Source organism: Phacochoerus africanus, chromosome 6, assembly GCF_016906955.1.
Source record: "Phacochoerus africanus isolate WHEZ1 chromosome 6, ROS_Pafr_v1, whole genome shotgun sequence".
Classification (NCBI taxonomy): domain Eukaryota; kingdom Metazoa; phylum Chordata; class Mammalia; order Artiodactyla; family Suidae; genus Phacochoerus; species Phacochoerus africanus.
The window spans coordinates 123,200,179-123,225,222 of NC_062549.1; the positions used below are offsets into that span (position 1 = coordinate 123,200,179).

General features: G+C 43.9%; 1 protein-coding gene across 2 annotated transcripts in view; it reads right to left on the reverse strand.

Annotated features, from left to right (window-relative positions):
• Nucleotides 1–9,240: 9,240 nt before the first annotated feature.
• Nucleotides 9,241–25,044, reverse strand: part of ABCD3 (ATP binding cassette subfamily D member 3) — an 81,267-nt gene continuing 65,463 nt past the window's right edge. Inside the window, exons 17-23 of one of the 2 annotated variants that reach the window (XM_047785257.1) lie at nt 24,477–24,554; nt 24,308–24,373; nt 23,874–23,963; nt 23,270–23,389; nt 15,943–16,047; nt 12,714–12,770; nt 9,241–10,722 (exon numbers count right to left, since the gene is read on the reverse strand). In XM_047785257.1, coding sequence (XP_047641213.1) covers nt 10,645–10,722; nt 12,714–12,770; nt 15,943–16,047; nt 23,270–23,389; nt 23,874–23,963; nt 24,308–24,373; nt 24,477–24,554 — 594 coding nt within the window. In that variant the 3' untranslated portion in view covers nt 9,241–10,644. The other variant, XM_047785258.1, reaches the window with a different exon arrangement.

Consider the following 25,044-nt stretch of genomic DNA (forward strand, 5'->3'; position numbering starts at 1 on the left):
CCCAATGAAAGCACTGGTGGAGTGAAGCGGGTCTGGGTAGCAATGAGGTGTCTGGCTGTTCCCAGGGAAGGAATTCATTACAAATCCAAATGAGGCTGCACTGCAATGGAAGCTTCGATCCTGCACATTTTAACCACAACCCAGGTTTCCACATTCATCCTTATCCCTGAGACGAAAGAGCTGCTGCTAAAACCAACAATTAGCGTTGGCACAGAAAACTAGTCTACATTGTGGGCTGGTATCCAGAAACTACTGCCCTCCAGGGGGCCAAATTACACTGCATTATTCATCCTGGCCCTTAAAGCATCTCCCAAAGCTGTTAGTAAACTCAACAGTCATGCTTTGAAGACAGGTTTTTACTATCTTAAATTATTAACCAAGTTTAACTTACATATGAGACTAATACTTGTGAAATCCAAAGTCATTTTACCTTTGTTATAGCTGATAATAGCCTCTAAGGACCTGTGTCAAATAAACAAAGGAACAATTCTATTAAATGGTAAATAAACACATTCCCAAACGCAATTTTTACCTGTTATAAGACACGCGTATTTAGCATGTGTTAGTTTTCTCCAGTGGTTGCCTGGGAAGCTTTGTGACTGTTACAATGTGGCTCCCATTCAGAGTGAACTCCAGTTCTTTCCCACAGCCCTGCTTTGCTTTGCCATTCAGCACATTCCTTCCTCATGGCTGCAGAAATTGGTTTAGGGAGTTTCCATTGTGGCTCAGTGGGTTATGAACCCAACTAGTATCTATGAGGACGCAGGTTCAATCCCTGGCCCCACTCAGTGGGTTAAGGATCTGGCATTGCTGTGAGCTGCAGCTCGGGTTTGCCCTGTAGTCTGGGAACTTCCATATGCTGCACGTGTGGCCCTTAAAAAAAAAAAAAAAATTGGTTTCAGGGTAGACGAATGACCTAACCTGGTCTAGGTTATGTTGGAATGCTCTCTTTCTGGATGAACATAATGCAAACAAAAATGTAGCCCCAATGTTAGCTTAATCCAGTGGTTCTCAAAGTGTGTTCCCACATCTCAGGTGATGGAATAAAAATTAACATCCCCTGAGAGCTTGTTAGAAAAGCAAATTCATTACCCTGACCTTGGACTTATTGAATTAGAAACTGTATTTTTAACAAGAATCCCTTCAAGTGTTTCTAATGCCTAATCAAGACTCATAATCATTGGCTTCATCTAAAAGTTACTGCAGTGAGTGGGTGGGAGCAGCTTTAGACCCGAACAGGCCATTCCCAGCCCTGGGAGAGGTCAGAAGGCAGCCTGCACTGAAGCCAGAATCAAGGTAGCTGCAGCAGATCTGTCACATAAGGGTCTGCTAGGATTTCTGCTATTGCAGGGTACAGACACTCTCAAGGGAACCGAAGCAAAATGGGAAGCCTGTTTTCTTTCATCAAGTGAGCTGGCTAACTGGTCAAAAGCTCTTCAGGCCCTCTTAGCCTAAATTCTGTGATTATACATTATTAGATAGAGCATCAAGAATTAACAACTGAGGAGTTCCCATCATGGCGCAGTGGTTGACGAATCCGACTAGGAACCATAAGGTTGTGAGTTCTATCCCTGGCCTTGCTCAGTGGGTTAAGGATCTGGCGTTGCTGTGGCTCTGGTGTAGGCCGGTGGCTACAGCTCTGATTTGGCTCCTAGCCTGGGAACCTCCATATGCCGTGGGAGTGGCCCTAGAAAAGGCAAAAAGACAAAAAGACAAAAAAAAAAAAAGAATTAGCAACTGAAAGATAACACTTTCTCTGGGTGAAATGAAAATACGTTAAAACAATCCAGGAATCCTGTAATAGAAATTGTGATTCATCCTGAATATACAACATTTCATAAACTTTAAAAACAGGGTTCTAAGAAAACTTTAAGAAAAAGGTTTTGACATCTTAATTCAGCTTGATTTTCAAAAATCACTGGAAAACTGTGCTCTATCTGCAAAGAAAATTCTCATCAGGCCATCGAATAAGAAACATTCAGAGGGACAGGAAAATGCTTTTCCTTCGCATAATGTCCTTCAGGAACCAAAGTGTCTGAACACTACGATTGTGGCGCCACCTCCCGTTCCCAAGGAGGATCGCAACCGGACCAGCATTCAAGAACTGGGTTGTGAAAGTAAAGGAACAGGAAAGAAGCCCCACACACCTGTCCACAATTAAGAACGAAGGCCCGAAGGGGATGGGTGGGCAGAATCAATAGAGAGGAGAATCTTCTCCACGTTGCTGCAACTCCACCTGGGATGGTCTCTTGAGTCCATAGCACGAGCTCTGCCCAGATGCTGATGCTGAGAGTGTGGTCTGGGGACAGCGTCTGAGCACCCTTTAAGGGCCAGTTACAGGTGCAAACTCTCAGACCCCACTCTCCGACCTACTGAACCAGCATCTGCATCTTTCAGGTGATCTGCATGCAGGCTGAAGTCTGAGCAGCTCTGTGCTCCATGCTCTCCTGAACCCCTTAGCCCAGACTTCTGATTTCACAGAGGCAGGGAGGGGAGGGAGGTGGACAAGGGAGACCCCTCCTCAGTGGATGGACCTGCACAGCCTTGACGAGAAGATGCCATTCACTAAACTTAAATAGCAGCAATTTATGAATCCATGCCAAAAATAAGAGCTATGACCACATAGCAAATATTACACATTTCACCTCAGCCTTAATCCACAGCTTTCTAAAGACCAAAAGCTTTCCCGCCTCGCTTCCACTGATTGTTGAGTCCTGCTTCTACCTGTCCATCCTTCCAGCCTGTTGAAAATATCTCCAGGGTCTCCCCCAGGAACTTGCCTCCCCCAGGTTCCCTGTGTCCTCTTGTTACCTCCTTGCTGTACTCCACAGCTCTTTCTTAATATTATAGGCAATAAATAGTTTTGTACTTGTCACGGCCCCCTTTCTAGACAGTAACTTTTTTGGCAAGAACCATATTATGCATTTGGATTCATTCATTTTTTTCTAATACTAAGCACCTACTATGTGCCAGGCATTTTGGATTTGATAAAATACAACAGGTATCATCTCAGCTCTTACGGAGCTCACATATTTGCAGGGTAAAATTTCAAACAAGTAATGATAATGGAACGTAAATATCATGAAAGTGGCAGTATAAGGTGCTTGGGGAACTCACTGGGCCATCTAACTTGGATGTGGAAAGGCTAAATTCCCAGCAGAGGGACAGAGCTCACCAGGAGGACACAGGGAAGAGAGGGTGGAAGAGTGAGGAGTGTTCCAGGAAGAGGGAAGGCTTGATGATACATCGCTATCTGGGCAAGGACAATGCCCCAAATTAACGTGTTTGACAAAGTCTGGAGTTTTTGCATTGCCTCAGGCATCCCAAAGTCAAAGCTATTTGGCAAAATGTCTTTGGCTAAATGAGGAATTGGGCCAATTTACGTTTAAATTTTATCTTTTCTTTAAAAAGATAGCTTTGAAAAGTTAACAATCTGGCGTTGCCACAAGCTGTGGCATAGGTCACAGATGTGGCTCAGATCCGGCACTGCTATGGCCGTGACGTAGGCCAGCAGCTGCAGCTCCGATTTGACCCCTAGCCTGGGAACCTCCATAAGCCACAGAAACGGCCTTTTAAAAAAAAGCAAAAAAAAAAAAAGAAGAAACTATTTATTCTATTTTTTAATTTAGGATAATCTATCTATCTACTTATTTAAATGGGACCACAACCACAGCATATGCAAGTTCCCAGGCTAGGGGTCAAATCAAAGCTATAGACACTGGCCTGCACCAGAGCCACAGCCACACCAGATCTGAACCATGTCTGTGACTTACACCACAGCTCATGGCAATGCCGGATAATTAACCCACTAAGAGAGGAGAGGGATTGAACCTGTGTCCTCATGGATACTAGTTGGTTTCGTTACTGCTGAACCACAATGGGAACTTCAGTTAATACTTTTTAAAAAAAGCATTTTCAGAGACCCAAAATGACCAGATCACAGAAGCTGCTCTTGCATTCTAAGAATTAGCAAAACAAGCTTTGCCTAAATCAACAGAATGTTCTTAAAAAACTAAACAACTTGATTCTGCTTTGCATAAGCACTTGAAACACGATGTTCTACGGAACACCTCAGAATCATGTCCCAATCAGTCACTCCAAGTTTTCCTAAATATACTATCCTTTTTATTGCTAAAATAAGCAATCTTCTGTGGGAAAAACAAAACACAACAAACAGAGATTTCAGAGTCTTTATGGTCTTCTAGTCAAAGATACAACAAAGTTTCTCCTCTCCTTCCCAAGAACACACTAATATGATAAATAATCTCAAAAGGTCAAAATCTATAGGGACAAAGAGAAAAGGAGGCAGGAAATTAAGGGACCCGAGACGTCAGTTACTGACGCACTGAGGAACAGAAAGGATGGCCCACACTCGAGGAAGCCGGACCCTGTGTGTGCAGAGAAGAAGGAAAATTCACCTGCTTCCACTGAGCTCTCAAGAGGCTCAGATGCTCCAACTTGCCAGCCAGCAGAGGATATTCTTGAGACAGACAGAGGGGGAGAAGGGAAAAAGCATCACCAGTTATGTGCAGAGGAACAAGAATCAGAATATTAAACTTTGGAACAGCAAACTGGATGTAACAGATATAAGAGGACAATGAGGGTAAGAAACGTTTCAGGGATCTTACGCCTTCAATTCAGTATTCTAGCTGAACTTCCCACCAAGTGCGTTTTCAGACAAGTACATGAGACTCCAGAGAATTTTCCTCCCACGCACCCTTTCCCGGGATGCTGCTGTAGGACACATTCCACTAAGAAAGGAGCAAAGCCCAAACAGACCAAAGCACGGGACCCAATGCAGGAGACCTCGGTGTCAGGCTGACAGCTCAGTGGGCCTGCAGAACAGTGAAGGGGGACAGAGGACACCAGCAGTGTCACCACCAAGTAAAGGCACACTGATTGGGTGGCACAGCTGGAAACAAGTAAGGACTACTGTCTGTCCTGACAATTACGGCAACGGTTAACAACAAGAAGGCAATCAGACCCTAGAAGGAAAAGACAGTAAGAATGCAGTTCTCTACTTGGCTCTGCAGTGAACATCACCACAGATTCATTAGAAACACTGTGAATTTAAAATAATCTCACCAGAACTCCTACTGCGTTATTGCAATACTGCATTCTATTGGCTGCAGAAGTCCATTATAAATGGACCGAGACCCCCCCTCTGTGATCGCCTGTAATGACCCCTGTGGGCAGGCTAGGATCCTTAGCCAATAGCCCACCTGTGACAAACACAAATCCTCACTCATCGGGCTGCCTTTTTTTTTTTTTTTTGGTCTTTTTGTCTTTTTAGGGCCACACCCGTAGCATACGGAGGTTCCCAGGCTAGGGGTCGAATCATTGCTGTAGCCGCCAGCCTACGCCCCAGTCACAGGAACACCAGATCCGAGCTGCATCTGCGACCTACACCACAGCTCATGGCAACGCTGGATCCTTAACCCACTGAGCGAGGCCAGGGATAGAACCTGCAACCTCATGGTTCCTAGTCGGGTTCATCTCTGCTGTGCCACGACGTAAACTCCTCTGACTGCTTTAAATATAGTCCCAAGCCGTTATGTTCAGCCAATTAGAGCCTAGCTACTTTACATACCACAGAAAATTGAATGACCATCAATAAGACAAGCCTGCAGCTGCAAGACCCCAAACTGCTGCTTGCCCATCAGAGCAACGGCTGTTGAGTGACATCACCTCGACATGTGAGCCCCTCTGACTGCCCCGTTCCCCCTGGGAGTCCCCTTGTCCGAGTCCCCTTTTATGTGGTCCCATACCTCCACCTCTGGAGGTCATTTTCTCCTTAGTTCTATCAGTTTTCACATAGTGAGGGGCTTCCTCTCTCATGCGATCCTGTCCAAGTGCCACCCAAATCAAGTTTCTGTGTCACCGCCTCTCGTGAACCTGTCTCTTCCTTCATCAACTCCCAAGCCCTCAAACTTACCGCAAGAAGTTACAAAGGTTCGCAGGTTCAAGGGCAGGGAGTACAGACTACCTCCCCCCGCAAGAGGGTGAAACCACACTGTAGAGAGATGTGGGGTCCTTGGAAAATCAATCTGCCCAAAGATGAATTTACAAAAATTAACAGTTAGAAAACAGATACTAGAATGAACGTCAAAGGCCTAGCAACAAAGTTAATGAAGACGTGCTCGACATCTACACACAAAATGACACAACACTGTGACAGAAACAGAGGTCAAATCAGTAAGAGGCTCTGTGATGTCCGGTGGGCTCTGCAGCGGCTGGTGCACGTGGCAGCTCAAGGTGGTTAAGTGTGTTCACTATTTACGTGGGGTTTTGTTTTCCGTTAGTGTTGGAGCTCCCTGTATCACTATGAAATGTCCTTTTTAATTTTTAGAAACTGTTTGTTATTGTCTTAAAGTCTACTTTGTCTGATGTTAGAACATTCATCTAAGAAAGGACTCATTAAGAACATATAAAACTGTCTGTAACATGAATAGAACAACTCGAAAAGGAGGAGCTCCAAATGGTCAGTAAACATGAAATGAGTCCAGCCTTGTTACTGGTCAGGGAAATGCAAGATGAAGTCATGATCATCTACTGTTGATGGCTAAAAATACACAAATAAAAACACTGATAACACTAGGCATGGCAAGGACCAGAAGAACCAAAGTTCTCATACACTTACGGTGTCAAAATGGCACAACTACTTTGGAGAACAATTTGGTAGCGGTCTACCTAGTAAAGTCAACAGCCATGCCTAAGAATACCTATAAGGACAGTATGTGACAGCTCCAAAGAGAAAACGTTCCAAAAATGCGCCCATGTGCACTGACATGCCTAAGAATATCTGTAAGGACTATGTGTAATAGGTCCAAAGAGAAAACCCAATGCCCATCCATGGAGGATGATTAAAGGAAGGTCTAGTCACATAATTATATACCATACAGCAATAAAAGGGAAGGAATTATTGCCACATCTATAATGGATTAATCATCTTCACAAGGTTGAGGGAAAGAAGCTGCACACGAAGGCTAATATATACACAGTTCAGAAATGAGCAACTAATTCATCAGTCAGAATAGTGGCTTTCATGGGCTAATAACTGGACGAAGACATGAAGAAGCCTTGCTATGTGACAATGTCTTATGTCTTGATTGGAGGAGGGCCAATGAGCAGGAACACTTCCTAAAAATTCAATAAGCCCAAGGTTTATGAGCTTTCCTGCTTAGGTATTATACTATAATAAAGTATTTACAAATTTAAAAAAATGATTTAACTGTATGAAGAGGACACAGCAGACATACGGACAGGAAGGAATTAAGAAATAGCTATATAGCTTACCGCTTAAAAAGTAAGCAGCATTACCACAAAACAATTAGAACTTAAAAATGGTTGCTCCTAGGGCGTGAGGAGGGACTGATTCGCTAATTTCTGGTAGAAATATTTTTTAAAAGTGACACTCATGTTATGTTGATAGGCAGAATATGTCCATTCTTTACAAAGGAGAAATTACGGATGCAGGTCAAAATGCAAAGCCGTTTCCTACAACTAACAATGCTAAAGGCCGTCTGAAAGGAAAAGAAAATTCACTGTTTTTAGGGAAATTGTGGCTTGAAACACCAAATTTAAAAGTTTAAAAATTCCCTAAAAAAAGAGAAGAACGGGATTTCCATGGTGGTTCAGTGATAACGAACCCGACCAGAACCCCTGAGGATGCGGGTTCGTTCCCTGGCCTCGCTCAGGGGGTGAAGGATTCCACGTTGCTGTGGCTGGGGTGCAGGCCGGCAGCTGCAGGTGTGATTTGTCCCCGAGCCTGTGAATTTCCACATGCCCTGGGTGTGGGCCTAAAAAACGAACCAACCAACCTCTGTAAGGAAACATCTATGAGCTCACCAGGTTTAAGCCCAGTGCTAACCATTAAGAGAGCGCGGAAGGGTGAAGGTGGTGAGATCTGTCATCCGAAGATGCCACTTGTCATAAGGATAAGCTTGAGCAAAACGGCAGGTCCTGACAGGGCGCTCTGTCCCTCTTCTTCCCGGAAACAGGAGATAAAACTCCCACATGGGAGGTGTCCTCCCTGCGCCCGAAGGAAAACACCACTTCTCTCCGAGACAGCATGTGGCGGATGAGAGGATTCTCCAGAAACAGCATCACGGAGTAACTCTCATCTTCCTGCAGCCTCTCCACAGCTGCTTTTCCGCAACTGCCCTTCCTTGTTCAGCCTCACAGGCTTTGAGTTTTGCTGCATCTCTGGGGCTTCATTTCCTCAAGTGGGCTCCCTTGTCCCATGATGCGTCTTACGTCAGCTTACTTCTTGGGTCCAGTCAAAACCCCTCAGAGGCGAGTGGTAAAATCTTGCCTGCCCCGCAGAGGCGAACCCTGGATACATTTTCTTAGTGCACAGGAGACAAGCCCGTTGTTCGCATCCCTGTTTTCTCCGTATACAAAAGCAGAAGCTTGCCATGAGCCCAAAGCGATACTTGCGACATGCAGTTGGGTTGCTTTAGCTTATTCTTCAGATGAAGTGGTCACTTCCCAGGGCTCTTCGGAAGGGGCTGGCAGGAATCACACGGAAAAGGAAGTTGTGTGGTCAATTGTGTTTTGGAAACACTGGCTTCCTTTATTGCAGGCCTTCTTAGAACCATCATGTCCACTGTGCTTCTCCAGGGAAGGGATTTTCCTTCATACCTCAAATGGTGAGGCACCTGAACACTTCTTAAATTAAAAAAGAAATGGAGTTCCCTGGTGGCAGAGCGGGTTAAGAATCTGGCATTGTCACTGCAGCAGCTTGGGTCACTGCTGTGGTGTGGGTTCAATTCTTGGCCCGGGAACTTCTGCATGCCCTGATGCAGCCAAAAAAAAAGGGGGGGTGGGGGTGGGGGAAGAAAAAATAAAAAAACTTTCACTGCAAGAATTAATTACAGAGAAATTAGGAAGAAGCTAGGAGAACCCTTCTATTAGTAGGTTTAGAATAACCTAGAAATCTGAAAATCTGAAACTTCCTCCATGCCATAAAATCTTTCCCAGGACTGACATAATCTTTGAAGGTCTCTTGGCTATTTGGTAGTATTTGTGAAGTACACTGAATGGTTTTTTTTTTCCTTCTGGTTTTTCTAAAAGAGAAATTCATTCTGTTAAAACCACATATGATAACTTTTTTTTTTTTTAAGAGACAATGGGTGCAGAAAAAAGCTTTCTGAATGTTCATTTTTGTATTTTTGAAGTTAAGATTATATGAACTTCCTAGGACTTAGACAGTAGAATAAAAAGAACAAGCAAAGGTTGTACAGGGTATCTGATTCTTTTTTATTCTGAACAGAAAATAAGTGAGTATACAAGTCTGCTAAAGAGAAGTGGTAAAAACTCAATGTTATGTGTTATGGAATCAGTACATCAAGTTCTACTTCGGTAGTCAGTGATTCTTATAGTTAATTCTGCAAAAAAACGAAACTATGCAGAAATGAGAATATAAAAAGCCCCTTTCTGAATCCCAGTTTGGTAAAACTGATTTCATACCTAGCTCACTGATAATACTCAATTTCAGCTCCCCCTGTGCAAATAATACACACAGTCATTCATGGTGGTGAGAGGAAATTGATTTCTCTTAGGATACAGTTCAACATCATAACCCAAATAATAAAAAGTTATTAAACAGTCACAGAGATAAACCACTGCCTTAGGGAACATAATTCACCCATGTGCATAATTTTATAACGTCTGTTTTGAATATAAAAATCACGGTCAAAGACAGTGACCACAGTGCACCCTTAGTGCTTGACTTCAGGCAGCACATTCCTACGGCTCGTCCGGAGTTTAGCATCATGTAACCACCACGCTTCCACTGCAAGGGTTTCTCACATACAGAAATCCATCCAACTCTTTGAAAATTCTAAAAATCTCGTAAGACCTTGAGCCCAATATGTAAGGACTGTGTTTTAATACCCCAACCACCGAGAAGATTAGGTAGGAAGCACAGTAACCACCCCTTGTAAGCAAGACTGAACGTATACTTGTGTGGCACCCCACAAAGAACCCTCAGAGCAATTCAATACTGAAGACTGAGAGGGGCGCATTTATCCTTAGGCCAAGGAAAATTCAAATGGCTTTCCTGGAGTCTAATGCACCCCAAGACATATATAAGGAATGAGTGTAAGTGTGGCAGCTGAAGAAATCTGCCAGCCAGAGTGTAATAAATGCTATTATGTGATGAGGATGTAAATTTGGATAATACACTGTGATTTGCTTCCCACTATCATGGGGCACAAGAAAATGAAACTCAAGACGATCTTGTTAAAACAGGACAAGTGATGACCCCAGTTTTAAATAGGGTTCTTCATTGAAGGAAAAGACAGAGCCATACAAGTCAAAGTAGCTGACTTCAAATGGTTTACATCCCAGGATGAATCAGGTTACACTGATTTAAGCCCAATTTAATTTAGGCAGGTTTTTAACCACAAGAATAAGGACATTCTTAGTACATATTAATAATTAAACCAACATATACACAATTAGCAATATCCTATATAATATGAAATGTTTTAACAACTTGTTCTCGATTATCTAGTTAATTTGTTGCTTTGTTTAAAAAAACAAAAAACAAGTTCAACTTTATTTTACAATGTACTTTGTATTTCTAATGGTAATGTGTAATTACTTCATTGAAGCCGGTACAGTACAGATCTCCGGATTCTAAGAGCCAAACTCAACCGTATCTTCGGTTATCTGTTTGAATTCATAATTGCCTCTGCCATCCATATGCAGATAGTACTATGGGAAAGAAGGGGAGAGAAAAATCAATACCTAAGAATCTTCTTTTTGTCAGAAATTTACAGAGAGGTTATCATACAAGAAAATGATTGGAAATAATTCTTTCAAGCCACTAAAATCTTCAAAAGTTTACAGTCAGAAACGCATACCATTTCCTGAGGAAAGACTAAAGGAAAGTCCGCTCTTTTTAAAAATAGCCACGATACACCTCTGCTTAGAGTGGGTACAGTACTGGACTTCATGAGAACTGCTACACCAGACTTTCTCGTTATGTCGAAGAAGCCAAATCTGCAAGCATCCCACAAATGAGAATGCTTCTATCACTCCAACCAAGGACCTGCTCTCCTGATCTACCGAGGGGGAACTGCACCAGGGCAAGCCTGTCAGCTGGGACAGCTTCTAAAATACTGACTTGAGCTGGTTTCCCAGACCTGCGAGAACCTCTAACTTGAGGCTCTTTCTTCGTGTATTCTCTGGCTCAGCAGAGGAGGATGAGGGCTGCAGAGTGAGCCCACGTACCCCGCCTGTGGGGATGCCCGGGACGGCGGTTTACAGGTACCCCGCCTGTGAGGATGCCCGGGACGGCGGTTTATACGTACCCGCCTGTGAGCAGTTTACAAAGTCTTCTGCTTCATTTAGCAGTTTCTTATCTACAGAAAAGACCTTTGTGTTTCCATGTTCCATGCTGTTATTTTTAAGCGATTCTGGACTCTAACCCTGCAGTTCTTTGCGCCACACTCCTCCCTCACATGATCTCTGGCCTGATGGTTATCTGGCTACTTGTCACACCTCCAGGAGAGGAGGAAAAGGGGACCCCCAGCCCTCCGACTGGGCTCTGCTAACGTTTATCAACTTCTGAGAACACCCAAAGGCTTGGACATACTGTAAACTGCTCTGATTTCTAGTTATTTCTCCCTTAATTCATGGAAATGGGCGCGTTCTCTATGCCACTAAGGTAACAGAACTGTCTTTAAAGTTGGGTCATCGTGGCTGATGAGGTGCTCCGGGGCGGGACGGCGCGGCGGGATCGATAACCACCGACAGGATGGAAGCAAGTCACGCCGGAACCCCGGCTGCCGGCACCTGGTTTTCTGACTTCAAACTCCATGCTCCTCATTTTACTCTCTGTTCACTGTCCCCTAAACTGTCAGGCTCTTGAGATGAAGACGTCCTTGGTACCCCTCATGACACTACACAGTGACAAAGGCGCTCAGTCAGACGGTGCACTTTATGGGACAAGACACCCTTACCACGGTCCAGTTCTTCTCAAACCCTTTTCTTAAAAAACCCAAAATTTCTGTCTCGTTTAAGAACGAGCAAGAGGAAGGAAGAGTAGGAGGGAGGAAAGAGGGATGTGGGGGAAAAAAGAACGAGGGAAAGAAAATAAAAGGAATCATGTGGGCTTGATCGGTTACGTTCAGAGCTGCGAAGAACTGCCACCCCGAGGACGCTGGAGCCCTGACCCGTGCAGACCTCACTGCGATGGCTGTGCCAGTCCGTGACCACCCAACAAATCCAACCTTAACACAGTGTAATGATAAACACGGCCGGCACTCAGCAGCTTGCTCCCCCTAGTCCTGACCTCTGTGAAAACTCTCCCTAAACCTCTGCTGCCTAAACCTTCTTAAGACTCGGTCCCCTTCTGTCAGTGCACAATGGCAATAAAGTTTATCTGGCCACAGCTGTGATGAGATTATGCAGATTTGAGGAAGTTGTCACACAACAGTCATTTATAAAACTGGAGACCATTAGCTGGTTCTCTAAGATCTCTCATACATAACCAGGGATTTGTTATATATATTGCGGCTTTCAAAATGGACGATTACAATAATATTTTTAAAAATCCTATTTTATTCTATAAAACTGAATTAGAATCACCTTTTCTTAAGGTATATAATTGTAAGGGAATGTAAACCAAAATCACCAGAAGTCACTTATGAAAGTAAACTTTCACTACACCACTCAGTGCACACTGAATAAGAAATACAAACCTCATGGTGCTTCCAAAGAGACTTCCTGTGTGACACAGTGAAGAGGGTGATCCCAACCTAATACGAGGAAATTGGTTAGGTTAGAGCAGTAACACAGAGCCACCAATTAGCGTCTACGATGCAGGCTGTTAAGATGACCGTCCTCAGTGGCTGTGGCTGAAAAGCAACGCCAAGAGAAACAATGACGGATGACCAGTGCTGTTTAAAGAAGTGGAAAAGTACAGGCCATCAACCACATAACAAACACCAACAGGTATCAATAGCCTTTAAGACAAAAAACAAGGCTAAACTAAAAGGCACTAGCTTAATTAAGTGTATTACTTCGTCTGGGGCAAAAAAACACACATTCTAGCATATTTTCTATTTTACTGTGAAAAATATATGAAAAGATATAAAGACGGTAAAAATAGCAATAGGTCACAATCAGGAAAATTTAATCAATACAGTAGTAGGTGCCTACAGTATATTTGTTTTCCAAAATAGGGTCATAATTTTTTGGTGGAAACCCTTGTTTCAGAACGTGTCTTGGCATTCCGGTTTTGGAGAAGTGGTCTCTGTGGCCCCCAGAGGGTCCAAGGCAGAATTCCGTCATTAAACACATCAATGTTTCTGCAACAACTCATAGGGACGGTGACACTCAGGGAGACAAATAACAAAGCTTAAAATTTTTGTTGTTTGTTCAGGCCAGGTTTGGCTACCCAGTGAGCCGGCTACAAAATAATGAAAAAAATTCTGGATGTAAAAGCTTACTGGATTTTGTTTTATTTTTTGGTCTTTTTGTCTTTTTTTTTAGGACCACACCCACAGCATATGGAGGTTCCCAGACTAGGGGTCTAATCGAAGCTTTAGCTGCCAGCCCATGCCAGAGCCACAGCAACGCCAGATCCGAGCCACATCTGGGACCTACACCACAGCTCACAGCAACGCCAGATCCTTAACCCACCGAGCGAGGCCAGGGATTGAACCCGAAACCTCATGGTTTCTAGTCGGATTCATTTCTGCTGCACCATGACCAGAACTCCAAAGTACCCAAGTTTTTGTTGATACTTCTGCTGGTACCAAATAATGACTTCAAGTGGTATCACTTAAATCTTTAATGTGTTTTAAGTTTCGCTTCCATAGGAAAAGTTCTCAAACAAGTCAGGAACTGCATGCCAATTGTACTGTCGGTTATTAATAAAACATATATTGTGATGGTGAAACACTTATCTGATTTTGGAAAGCTCATTTCAGATACTATTTCTCTTACAATTCCAAAATAAGTGAATTAGATCTCGACTTAATGAAGGTATTCTTTATAAAAGAATTAATTAAGATACATAAACAAAATTCAGAATATAAGATCTGGACCTCTATTTGGACCTCAGATCGAACCCAAACCAGTGGTTTAGTTTCAGCAAAACAGTATCATAGTATCAAACAGTATCACAGTGGCTTTAATGCTGCAATTTTGCAACTGTGTTTTAAAGTTTTCCCTGTACTTAATCTGTAAATTTATATTGGCTTTATAGCTGTAAATGAGTTATAAGTTCATACCTCATTTCATGCTTATCCATATTCAAGTGCCGTTATAGTAATACAATTTTAATGATCAAGTGGGGGCCCTAAAAGAATTTTTGGGGGTGATCTACACATCAGAGAACTCCATCGTATGTGGGGACTTGTAGCCTAGAGCTAGATATGAGAGGAAATTGCGTGGCCAAAATTACCAGCAAAGAGCAGCTAAATCACAGATCAAATAGAGAACACACAGCTTTGGGTATAAAAGAATACCACAAATACCTCTAATACCTATTAATCTGAAACTCTGTATGGAGAAGTAGATAAAAAATCACAAATGGACAAAACTGATTCAGAACAGGAAACAAACCACTAAAGAAATAAAATCAGTACCTAAAATCTTCCTAAAAAATGAATGTAGCAAATCTGTTCTTTCATCGAGATGCCAGTTCTTCTCAAACTTTAATGTGCACGTGGACCGTCTGGGGGTTTTGTTAAAATGCAGACTCTGGCTTTGTGTGGCCTGAGAGCCTACATTTTCCATGTGCTGATGCTGTGGAGCTGGGAGCACACGGGGAGCTTCCAGTGGGAACACACTGGGAGCAGGGGTTCTCACTGCATATATGAGAGCTGTTCGCAGCTTCCAAAGAACAGTTAACAAAATGTCCTTAAAGACTCCTGCATTTCATTTGCTTACACGAAAACTATTCAACAGTTAGGATACACTACTCTTGCTCTCAAATCTGGCCAGAATGTAGATGATGGTGACAATTCCTCACAGAAAAACAAAAAAACCTGAGACTACTGAATAATTCCTTACAGAATGGAACCAATGCAGCCAGCCTCAGAAAAGGCTACTAAAAGAAGCCTTGGTAAAATACTGGTCAGGCCAGAGAAAAAAAACTGATAAACTGATAAAATAAAAATTGCCAAATAATTACTGTCAATTTTTTTTCAAATAAAAAATTTTTTGAATTTTTAAAATTAAAAACCAAATGATATTTAGGTAAAATTAGTGAAACAAATTAAGAAAATATAGGTTTATTAATTCTGAATATAGGGAATGAGGTAAAAAGGAAATAAATGTAAATATTTCATATCTAATGCACAACTAAAAAAATTATATACAGAAATCATTGATACTTCATTTTTTTACCCATATCTGTTAATTATCAGTTTAAAGTCTTTATTAAAACAAGATATTATAAACACCATATGAAATCACTTATATCTGGACTCTAACACACAGCACAAATATACCTTTCCACAGAAAAGAAACTCATGGACTTGGAGAACAGACTTGTGGTTGCCGAGGGAGAGGAGGAGGGAGTGGGATGGACGGGGAGTCTGGGGTTCATGGATGCAAAGTATTGCATCTGGCGTGGACAAGCAAGGAGATCCTGCTGTGTAGCACAGGGAACTGTCTAGTCACTTGCGATGGAGCATGACGGGGAATGATGTGAGAAAAAGAATGTGTGTGTGTGTGTGTGTGTGTGTGTGTGTGAGAGAGAGAGACTGGGTCACTTTGCTGTACAGTAGAAAACCGATAGAACGCTGAAAACCAACTATAAGGGAAAAAATAAAAATCACTTAAAAAAAAACCCCAGAACAAGACATGATCCCTTGATCCTAACTCTGTCACTTCCTAACTGGGCATCTCGTCTCTGGATGGAGACCTGGCTGGACGCGGAGGAAGCTGGGAGGGGCGCTGAGGAGCCGCCGCGCTTACCTTCCGGCAGTGGCTGTAAATGTAGTCTTCCACGTCCACACTCACCGCGCTGGTGCACTCATCCAAAATGGCAAACTGCGGCTTGTGATAAAAGAGTCTTGCCATCTGAAGATAAAAAGAAACCCTCTGTAAATCACACATCTAAAATTAATAAGCTAAAACAGACTGACTTCAAATTAATCGTGTTTAGTCTTGCAAAGCGAAGATGAAATTACTCTAGCTCAAAAAATCTTACTTCTCAGAAACAATGTAAAAAAAACCTGATTATTTTCATTGTCTTCGCAAAGGGGAAAACGTAACACATGGCAAATACTGTGACGAGTAAAACACCTTTCAGATGGATGTGAAGTGAGGCTGAGTTTTAAACTAAAAGAAAATTCTCTAAGGAAGGTTACAAGATACACATTTTAACCAAATTTTAGAGTTCAGACTAGAGATACAAAAACTGAGTCCTTTAAACAGTGTGTGCTGATTAACGTGAGGCTGCCAAGTGATATTCCCACGGTGTCTGAGGGCCCGAGCCACTCCCTGTGGTCAGGACCGGAGATGCTCGGATTTGAAAGTCTTTGCTAATTAATTTACAAGGGGAAATTACCATCAAGATCACTGGAGCTTACGTTCTGTTGATTAGCAGGAGTGCTGACCGTTTTCCCATGTCTATTTTCCATGTGTATTTTATTTTCTGGGAATTATTTATGCTGATCCCTTGCCCAATTTTTCATTGCTCCGAACAGCAATCTCCATGTTGCAAGACCAACAAACAGGCCCTTCCTATCCTCGCCAAATTTACCTTCCCTGCAACATTCAGCTCAGGGGGCCATTCCCTCCGTCTTGAGAAAGGCAGAGTGAAACCATGGCTTTAAGTTTCTTCCCATTTCTTCGGCTGCTTTCTCGGTTTCTTTCCCAGCCTTTTCTCTTCCATTTGACCGCTCAATGTTGGGGTCCCTGAGGGCTAATCCCTGGGTCCTATATTGTATCTCTCTAAGGATCTCATCAAATCTCATGATTTCAAATATTATTTACATTTATCAACTCCCCATAGATACCTCTCACCCATGTTTCTCTTCTCATTTCCAAACTGATACATAAAAATTCCTATTTGATCTTTCTATCAGGTTAATCTTACAAGATGGCAGACTTTAAGAATCTAAAACTCAATGGATAATGGATTTTCTAGGTTTCTCCCTAAAATCCATTCCCTCACCCCACCTTGAACATTTCAGAAAATGACACTAGCACACAGTTGCTCAGGCTGGAGAGCTGAGCCCTCAATTTGTCCCCCCCACTTCCACCCCCACCTGCTTGTTTTCAGTCCTTTCCAGTAAGGCCTGTGGGGGGGGTGTGGTCTGCCCCCTTTCCCAGCTCTCGGCCCTGCCCTGCATCCTGAGCCCACGGCCGCCTGCCTGGACAACCACAAACGGCTCCTACTTCCTCTCCAACCCATCCTCCATAAAAACAGACAGGATCTTCCAGAAATATAAGTCAGAGAATTTCACTCTTCTGCCTAAACCCTTTTGATACTTTCCCAGTTGACTGAGAAGGAAACTCGGGCTCCTCGCCATGGCCTACAAGGCCCTGCACGACCTTATTCCAACTCTCACCTCAACACTCCAGCCACCACCACCTCCTCTCAACCACCAGGAGCCGAGTGTCACAGGCCTACAGGCTCAGCAGGTGTCACTCCCCTACGTCTCAAACGCCGAACTCTGCGCCCTCCATCCTCCAAATTCCTGCTTCATTCCACCTTCTCAGACAAACCTACGCTGCCCTCCTCCAGTCCAGGGGCCCTTCTGCGGCATCTCTGCGGCTCTTCACACAGCCTAAACTCTACCATACCTGGCTCCTCGTCCGGCCCTCAGGCTGTAACAGTCACAAAAGCCGAGCCTCCCATTTTAATCACTACCGGACGCTCAACACCGGCACAGTGCAGGAAACATTCCAAGATTTGACGCCTGAATGACTAAAACTTACCAACAGCTCTCTTGGGGTTTCTACCTTATTTACCGGTGGTGAGGAGGGGGAAGCAGCCAGGACCAGCCATCACCTGCATCTGTGCAAGAAGCAAAGGGCAGACCCACGGGACCTCGGGGGAAGGGTCATGGGGCCCACGGGACCTCGGGGGGGAGGCTGTTTGCTTTTTAGATCACAAGACCTGAAACACCTTTCTGAAAGTGGAGGACTGGACGAGATTAACTAGAGGGGTTTGTCTGTGTTGCGGGCGGGCGCACAACTGATGTGAGAAAGGAGGAGGAGGGAGGGTCCAAACACAGAGGGGACATGGGGCCTTTTTCCAGAGGACGGAGGACACACCCTGCCCAGCCTGGAGGCAGGGAGGTCAGGATGGCCCCGGGCAAAGTCACCGAGAGCAGTGGTCCCTGGAAGGCGGGCCACAAGCGTGCCTCCTCCGTGTTCCCGTGGGCTGCTCCGCACACCTCGTCACCACGCTCACCACGTTCTAAGGTGTCCTCTCCCCCCTGTGACCTGCCACTCGGCCCCGCCCTCCGGACCGGGAATCCAGCAGCGCTGCGGTCCCAGGGCCGCCTGAGCGAGCGGGCACCCGCCGCCCCAGCTTGAACACGCACTAGATGCCTCGGCCTGGAAAGCCACTGCACCGCTCTGCGGTTCCATCCCCTCTGAAACAGGACACCCACAGCTCTGATCTCACAGGACCGCTGCCGGACGAAATGAGATAACCTGAAAGTGCTGGGCATGCTGCCTATCACCTATTAAGCACTCAATAAAAACTAGCTGAAATATTTAACTGAAATAACAGCTTCTCTTTTTCTTTAAGATGCTAAGAGGCCAGTTATTCTGCTGAGACCAGTGGAGCAGGTAATGGGATAGAAAGCCCGAGACGTAGTTTTCAAATGATTATCATGAGAAATGAGACAAAGGAATAAAAATAAGTAAAAGGATTGCCAAGCCAGGCTGTGAGTCCTTGTCACACAGGAAACCACCAGCCCAACTCATTCTTAGATTTTTTTTTTTTAAAGCGGTGCTCAGAAGCCTATGTCCAGAAATGCCAAGGTGAACAATTGCTCTTCGGTTGGTTAAGTAGTATGAAGAAACAAAAAAGTGGGAAAGGAAATTAAGGAGAAGGGACCATTTGTTCATTCCTTTAAGAAATTATCTCCCAAGTAGCTCCTATGTGCCAGCCCCTGGATTATTAAGTCTGTGCTGGACAGGAAGTGAAGCGGAGTCAGAGAAAAGGAAGGGGCCAATATTAGAGAGAGCCCAGTGAGTCTGAAGAACAGAGACCACTGCCAGTTAGGTAAGAAAAAGAATTAACTACAAAAATGGATTTAAAAAAACACGAAAAATTTTATGACAGAGGGATCTCTAATAAGGTGGTCTGGGCCTTTCTTTATACTTTTATAAATATTCCAACTTTCCTATCATATATACTTTTCCATAATTCAATATAAAAAAAAAAACCACTAAAGAGGAAGAGAGCTGGAATAGTGCAGTGAAAAGACAACCATGGGTCAACCTAGGACATCGGGTAGAGCAATCCTGGCTGATGGTGGCTGGACCCGAGGGGAGGGACGGGGACAGGTCCCTTGAGACTCTTCAAGGACAGTGTGGAAGAGAACTGGGGAGGTGGTCCACCTGCACACTGAGGGCCACAGACCGTCAGGGACGGTTCCAGAGCCAGAGCTCTGGCTCAGCCCCACCTGCCCGTGGCCCTCTGCTCTGCCACTCAGCGGCTGTGTTACTGCTGAGTTAAGCTCTCCAGGTCGTTCCCTTGTCTGCACCTGCCTTCGCCTGGCTGCTGGGAGAATTCCACAGGGGCTGCCGTTCCACACCAGTCCTTCCCGCCTCCACCTCCTAGTGCGCTTTCCGTGGAGCCGTAACTAAAGGCTGCCTGCCCTGCATCAGAGTTACCTGCATCTGGCTCCCTTGACTAGGTTATGAGGGCAGGCACCTGGCGAAGTGCCTTGGCCAGAGCAGAGTCTCAGCTAATGCTGAACTCTGTGGAAAGTATGCCACAATTAAGTTTTGCCGCTGTCAAGATAACAGACTAACAATCCTATTTCCCCCTACACTGATGCTGACTGTTTTTCAAGGAACTCCTAGGTCTCCCTTTTTTCAGCAGTATTATTCCATTCCCTGAAATCCAAATCCTGACTCTCTTTACCTGAGAGTTCCTTTGGTTCATTCGTTTTACACCCATTTTCACTCTTGTGGTTTATTCTCTCTAAAAATTTATTCAAGTTTATTCTCTCTAAAAATTCTAAGTTTTTATAATTAATAAATTTATTCAAGTTTATTCTCTCTAAAAATTCTAAGTTTTTATAATTAATAGATTTTAAGTCTTTATGATTTATAAAAATTGTCGTCTCAACTTTTTACTTTGAAAACTTTTAGTTCAACCAAAAAAACTGGAAGAATGGTAAAATGAATCCACATACACTCTCCACGCACCTTCTCAATGTTCATGCATGTTGCATCAACCTTTTCTCTCTCAAACCTTTCAAAAGTAGCAAAAGAATATGCTTTCTTTTAAACTTCACAGCAATTCTCCAAACACTGGCCTACACGGAACACACCCTGTCCACGGCCTGGTCATGCAACGGTGGCCCAGGACGTCGCTCCCCACTTTCCAAACAGGTCCATCGAGGTCGGCCTGGCTGTACTGGATTCCTTCCCTGCCACTCCTCTAGGCTTACCCTTGAATTTCTTCTCTTCTAATAAAAACTGCCCCTGTACATTTATACCCCACACACAGGATTCCTTAGCTTTAGCACATGTACTTTTCTTTCTCTGAGTTTCTATTGTGTCTATCTGTGAGTCTTGCCTTATCCTTCCATTTTCTGTGAAGTCAGAGGATAGGAATTTAAAGCAATTTTCTTGACGTGCAGTTATTTCTACAGTCACCTTCTAAATTAATTCCCCAAATGCCTCACTTCAACTTCTCACTCCTTCAGCCGATTTTCACTTTGAGTTTGGCTGGTAATGGCTCTTTTCTTTTGTCTATGGCTCATTGCTCACTCTAGATTAATCTCATGTAATAGCAAGAGCCAACAAATCACAGCATTGGGTTGAGATTAAGTCCATATAGAATAGGTATGACTGAGGAAAAACAACACACAAAAGCATCAGGGAAAAGGAGGGAACCAAAAGGCAGACTATACCCGTTGCGGCTCAGCGGGTTAAGAACCCGACTAATACCCATGAGGACACGGGTTTGATCCCTGGCCTTACTCAGTGGGTTAAGGATCCAGAGTTGCCGGGAGCTGTGGTGTAGGTCACAGACGTGGCTCGGATCTGGGGATGCCGTGGCTGTGGCGCAGGGTGATAGCTACAGCTCCAATCCAACCCCTAGCCTGGGAACTTCCAGAAGACGTGGGTGTGCCCCCCCCCCCAAAAAAAAGACCAAAACATAAGGTAGACTACAAGCTAAAGAGTGAACATTTCTGCAACACGCCATTTCTTTTGCTGTCTTTCCTTGGTTACATTTTCCCACAAGGTTAAGAACCTCCCACCAAAGATCCCTCTGCTCAAACTCTGGTGTACGTCTAGTCAGAAAACGACTCTTGAAAAGTTCTCCCTCCTCCCAGAGAGACAGGATTAAGGTGGCAGAGTAGGAGGACTGGAGCTCAACTTCTCTCCTAAAAACAACAAAATTCACAACTAAAGACTGAGCGCTCTTCACCCAAAGGGGCCAGAAACCTTAAAAAAGACACCCTACTCCAGGAGAAAAAGAGGAGGCCACATCAAGAGGTAGGAGGGGTGATTTTGCGATATAAACAACCCCATACCTCCTGGGTGGGAAGCTCCACAGACTGGAAACTAACTGGTTCACAGAGACTCACCTACAGGAGGGAGAGTTCTGAGCCCCACATCAAACCCTCACGTGCGGGGATCTGGCACTGGGAGAAAGAGCCCCTGGAGCATCTGGCATTGAAGGCCAGTGGGGCTTGTGCGCAGGAGCTCCACGGGACTGGGGGAAACGGAGACCCCATTCTTTTTTATTTATTTTATTTTTTTGTCTTTTTGCTATTTCTTGGGCCGCTCCTGCGGCATATGGAGGTTCCCAGGCTAGGGGTCGAATCGGAGCTGCAGCCACCAGCCTATGCCAGAGCCACAGCAACGCGGGATCCGAGCCGCGTCTGCAACCTACACCACAGCTCACGGCAACACCGGATCGTTAACCCACTGAGCAAGGGCAGGGACCGAACCCGCAACCTCATGGTTCCTAGTCGGATTCGTTAACCACTGCGCCACGACGGGAACTCCAGACCCCATTCTTAAAAGGCGCACATGGACTTTCACGTGCACTGGGTCCCAGGGCACAGCGAGGTCTCCATAGGAATCTGGGTCAAACCTGACTGCAGTTCTTGGAGGACATCCTAGGAAAACAGGGGTGAATGTGGCTTGTTGTGAGGGAAGGACACTGAAGGAAAAGCTCTCGGGAATATTTAGCAGCCCTGCCTTTCTCTGGAGGTGGCCATTTTGGGAAAATCTGGCCCCACCCGTCATCAGCTGCTGAGAAGCCCCAGGGCCAACAACAACCCAGGCGGGATCACAGCCCCGCCCCTCAGTAAACAGGCTGCCTAAAGACCCCTCAGGCACACAGCCGCCTCCGTCCCATCCAGAGACTAAGCCCCACCCACCAGAGGGAGTAGAATCAGCTCCACCAACCAGTGGGCAGGCATCCTTTTTTTTTGTTTTTTTTTTATAATTTTATTTTATTTTTACTGAATAAAATACATATATTTAAACACAATTACAGTCACACAGATTATTATATCATGGATTTTAAGAAACAGATTAAGTGACTCCCTCTGGAGAAGTGGAATGGAAAATATGCTGAAACAAATAGGAAATTTATTCTATACTTTATCCCTTTTTGTATGGCTTTCATCTTTACTACTTAGTATTATCTATTACATTTCAATTTTTCTTTAAAAATTAGCATTACATTAAAATTGTGTATTTTATGCAACTAAAGTTTATAAAGAAGAAAGCCTTGTATACCACTAAATATTTTATATAGCATAATAAAAAGAATAGCTTAACTGGTAAGAATAACAAAAATAATATACCCTCTGAAAATAAGTAAAATATAAAATACATAAATTGGTTAAAAAAACAGTGTAACTATATAAATATGTCCTCATAATTTGTTACATCTTATTGATTCTTCAGTATAGGCATTACACCATTCCAGGTGATGTGATAAACAAGACATTACAGACCTTACATTGTACCACGGAGAGAAATGGTTATTAATAATACAACTGTCGAACTGTATTATTTAATTGTACAGTTGCATTATTTAATTATAATTATCATAAATTCTTTGATTTCGGGGTCCGCTTACCGCCATTCTCTGCTTCTCTCCGCCACTGAGCACGTCCATCCAGTCCTGCACACTGTCCCAGCCGCCTTCACGTTCAAGGATATGACCCAGCTGGACATTGTCCAAGTACTCCTTCAGGACCTTTCAGCAAATGGTTAAGAATAAAATCATGCTTAACAAATACCAGAACGCTCCATCTCGCTCTATTTTTCAAACCAGAATCACTGTACTTCTGTTGCCGAAATCATTAAAAAAGGCACATTTCACAAAAGAATGTGGCACCAAGGTAACCGACGCTCCTGACACTCCTGACGTCCTATTCATTTTGACAAAAATCTACCTAGTGGCTCACAGAGCATGACACTATTGTATGTAATTAAAGGAGAAGGGCAATGAACAAATGGTAGCAACAGTGTAAAGATGAGGCCACACCTTCAACGAGTCACATTTCAGCAAAGGATAACACCTTCCCTCAACCTGCAAAGTTATAATTAACGATAAGGCTTTAGGAGGCTTCTGAAAGGATAAGGATGAACTGCCTGGTATCGAAAATACTTCACCGACTGAGAGAAAGAATCTGACATGGAGTGTTTTCAGTAGGTCTAGGACATAAACGTCTCCTTACGAGGTCGGATATCCCCTTCTTCTTCTGCTCTTCTCTTCCATCTGGGTAGATCACTTGGTCTCGAAGTGTTCCAAGGGTCATGTAAGGTCTCTGAGAGTAACAGAGCAACAATCATTAGAAGTGAATTTTTTTTTTTAATGTCTTTTTAGGGCTGCACCCATAGCATATGGAGGTTCCCAGGCTAGGGGTCCAATTGGAGCTGTAGCTGCCGGCCTACACCACAGCCACAGCAACGCAGGATCTGAACAGTGTCTGCGACCCACACCACAGCCCACGGCAACGCTGGATCTCTGGCCAGAGATCGAACCTGTGTCCTCATGGATGCTAGTCAGGTTCATTTCCGCTGAGCCACCACGGAACTCCATATAAGTGAATTTTTAAAAAATAAAGATCTTTAAATCAGACATTATAAAATAACTCAAGCAAAGTCTTACCTGGGGAACATAAAATAACTTTCCTCTCTCGGGTTTAGTCAGACGTCCCCCAAAAAGAGGCCACAACTATAAAAGCGAAGGAAGAGGGAGGCACAGATGTAAACTCCACAATGTTGTAAGACCATGTGGCAAATAAGACGGCAAAACCTCGAGGCCAATTTTTACTTACTTCACCAAGAACTCGGAAAAGGGAACTCTTCCCACAGCCATTTGGACCACAAATTAGAACGTTGGCCCCAGATCGAACCTAAAAGAAAATGAGTCTATGAATGACTTTATAGAATATAAACTCAGTGAACATTTCCTTGGCGTCGGCAAATAGCTCTCAGCTCAGGATAAGCATTCTATTTTGTCTGGAAGCATGAACTACGGTAGACGCAGGGGGGTATGGCTGAAGAGACCTTTTACTTTTGGCACTTTTTCAAATCGGATGCAGTTACCTTGTTTTTGCTTAAAAATCACTACTGATTGATGTCAACTTATTCTCAATGCTAAAGCCTGCATTCCTGGAAACAGTAAACATGCATGTACACAGTCTTTTGTTTAAGGAAGGACGTGTACCATCAACACTGCTCTAGGACTTGTTACTATTTAAAAACGTATCACAGGTTTTCTTCCAAATCAGCATTTTCAGATCTTCTGCATTCTTCTCCTAGTGCCTGCGGTGTATTCCACAGTAAGGACGTATCAGGATTTATTTCAATACTCCCTTTTTGTTAAGTAACTAGGTCATCTGC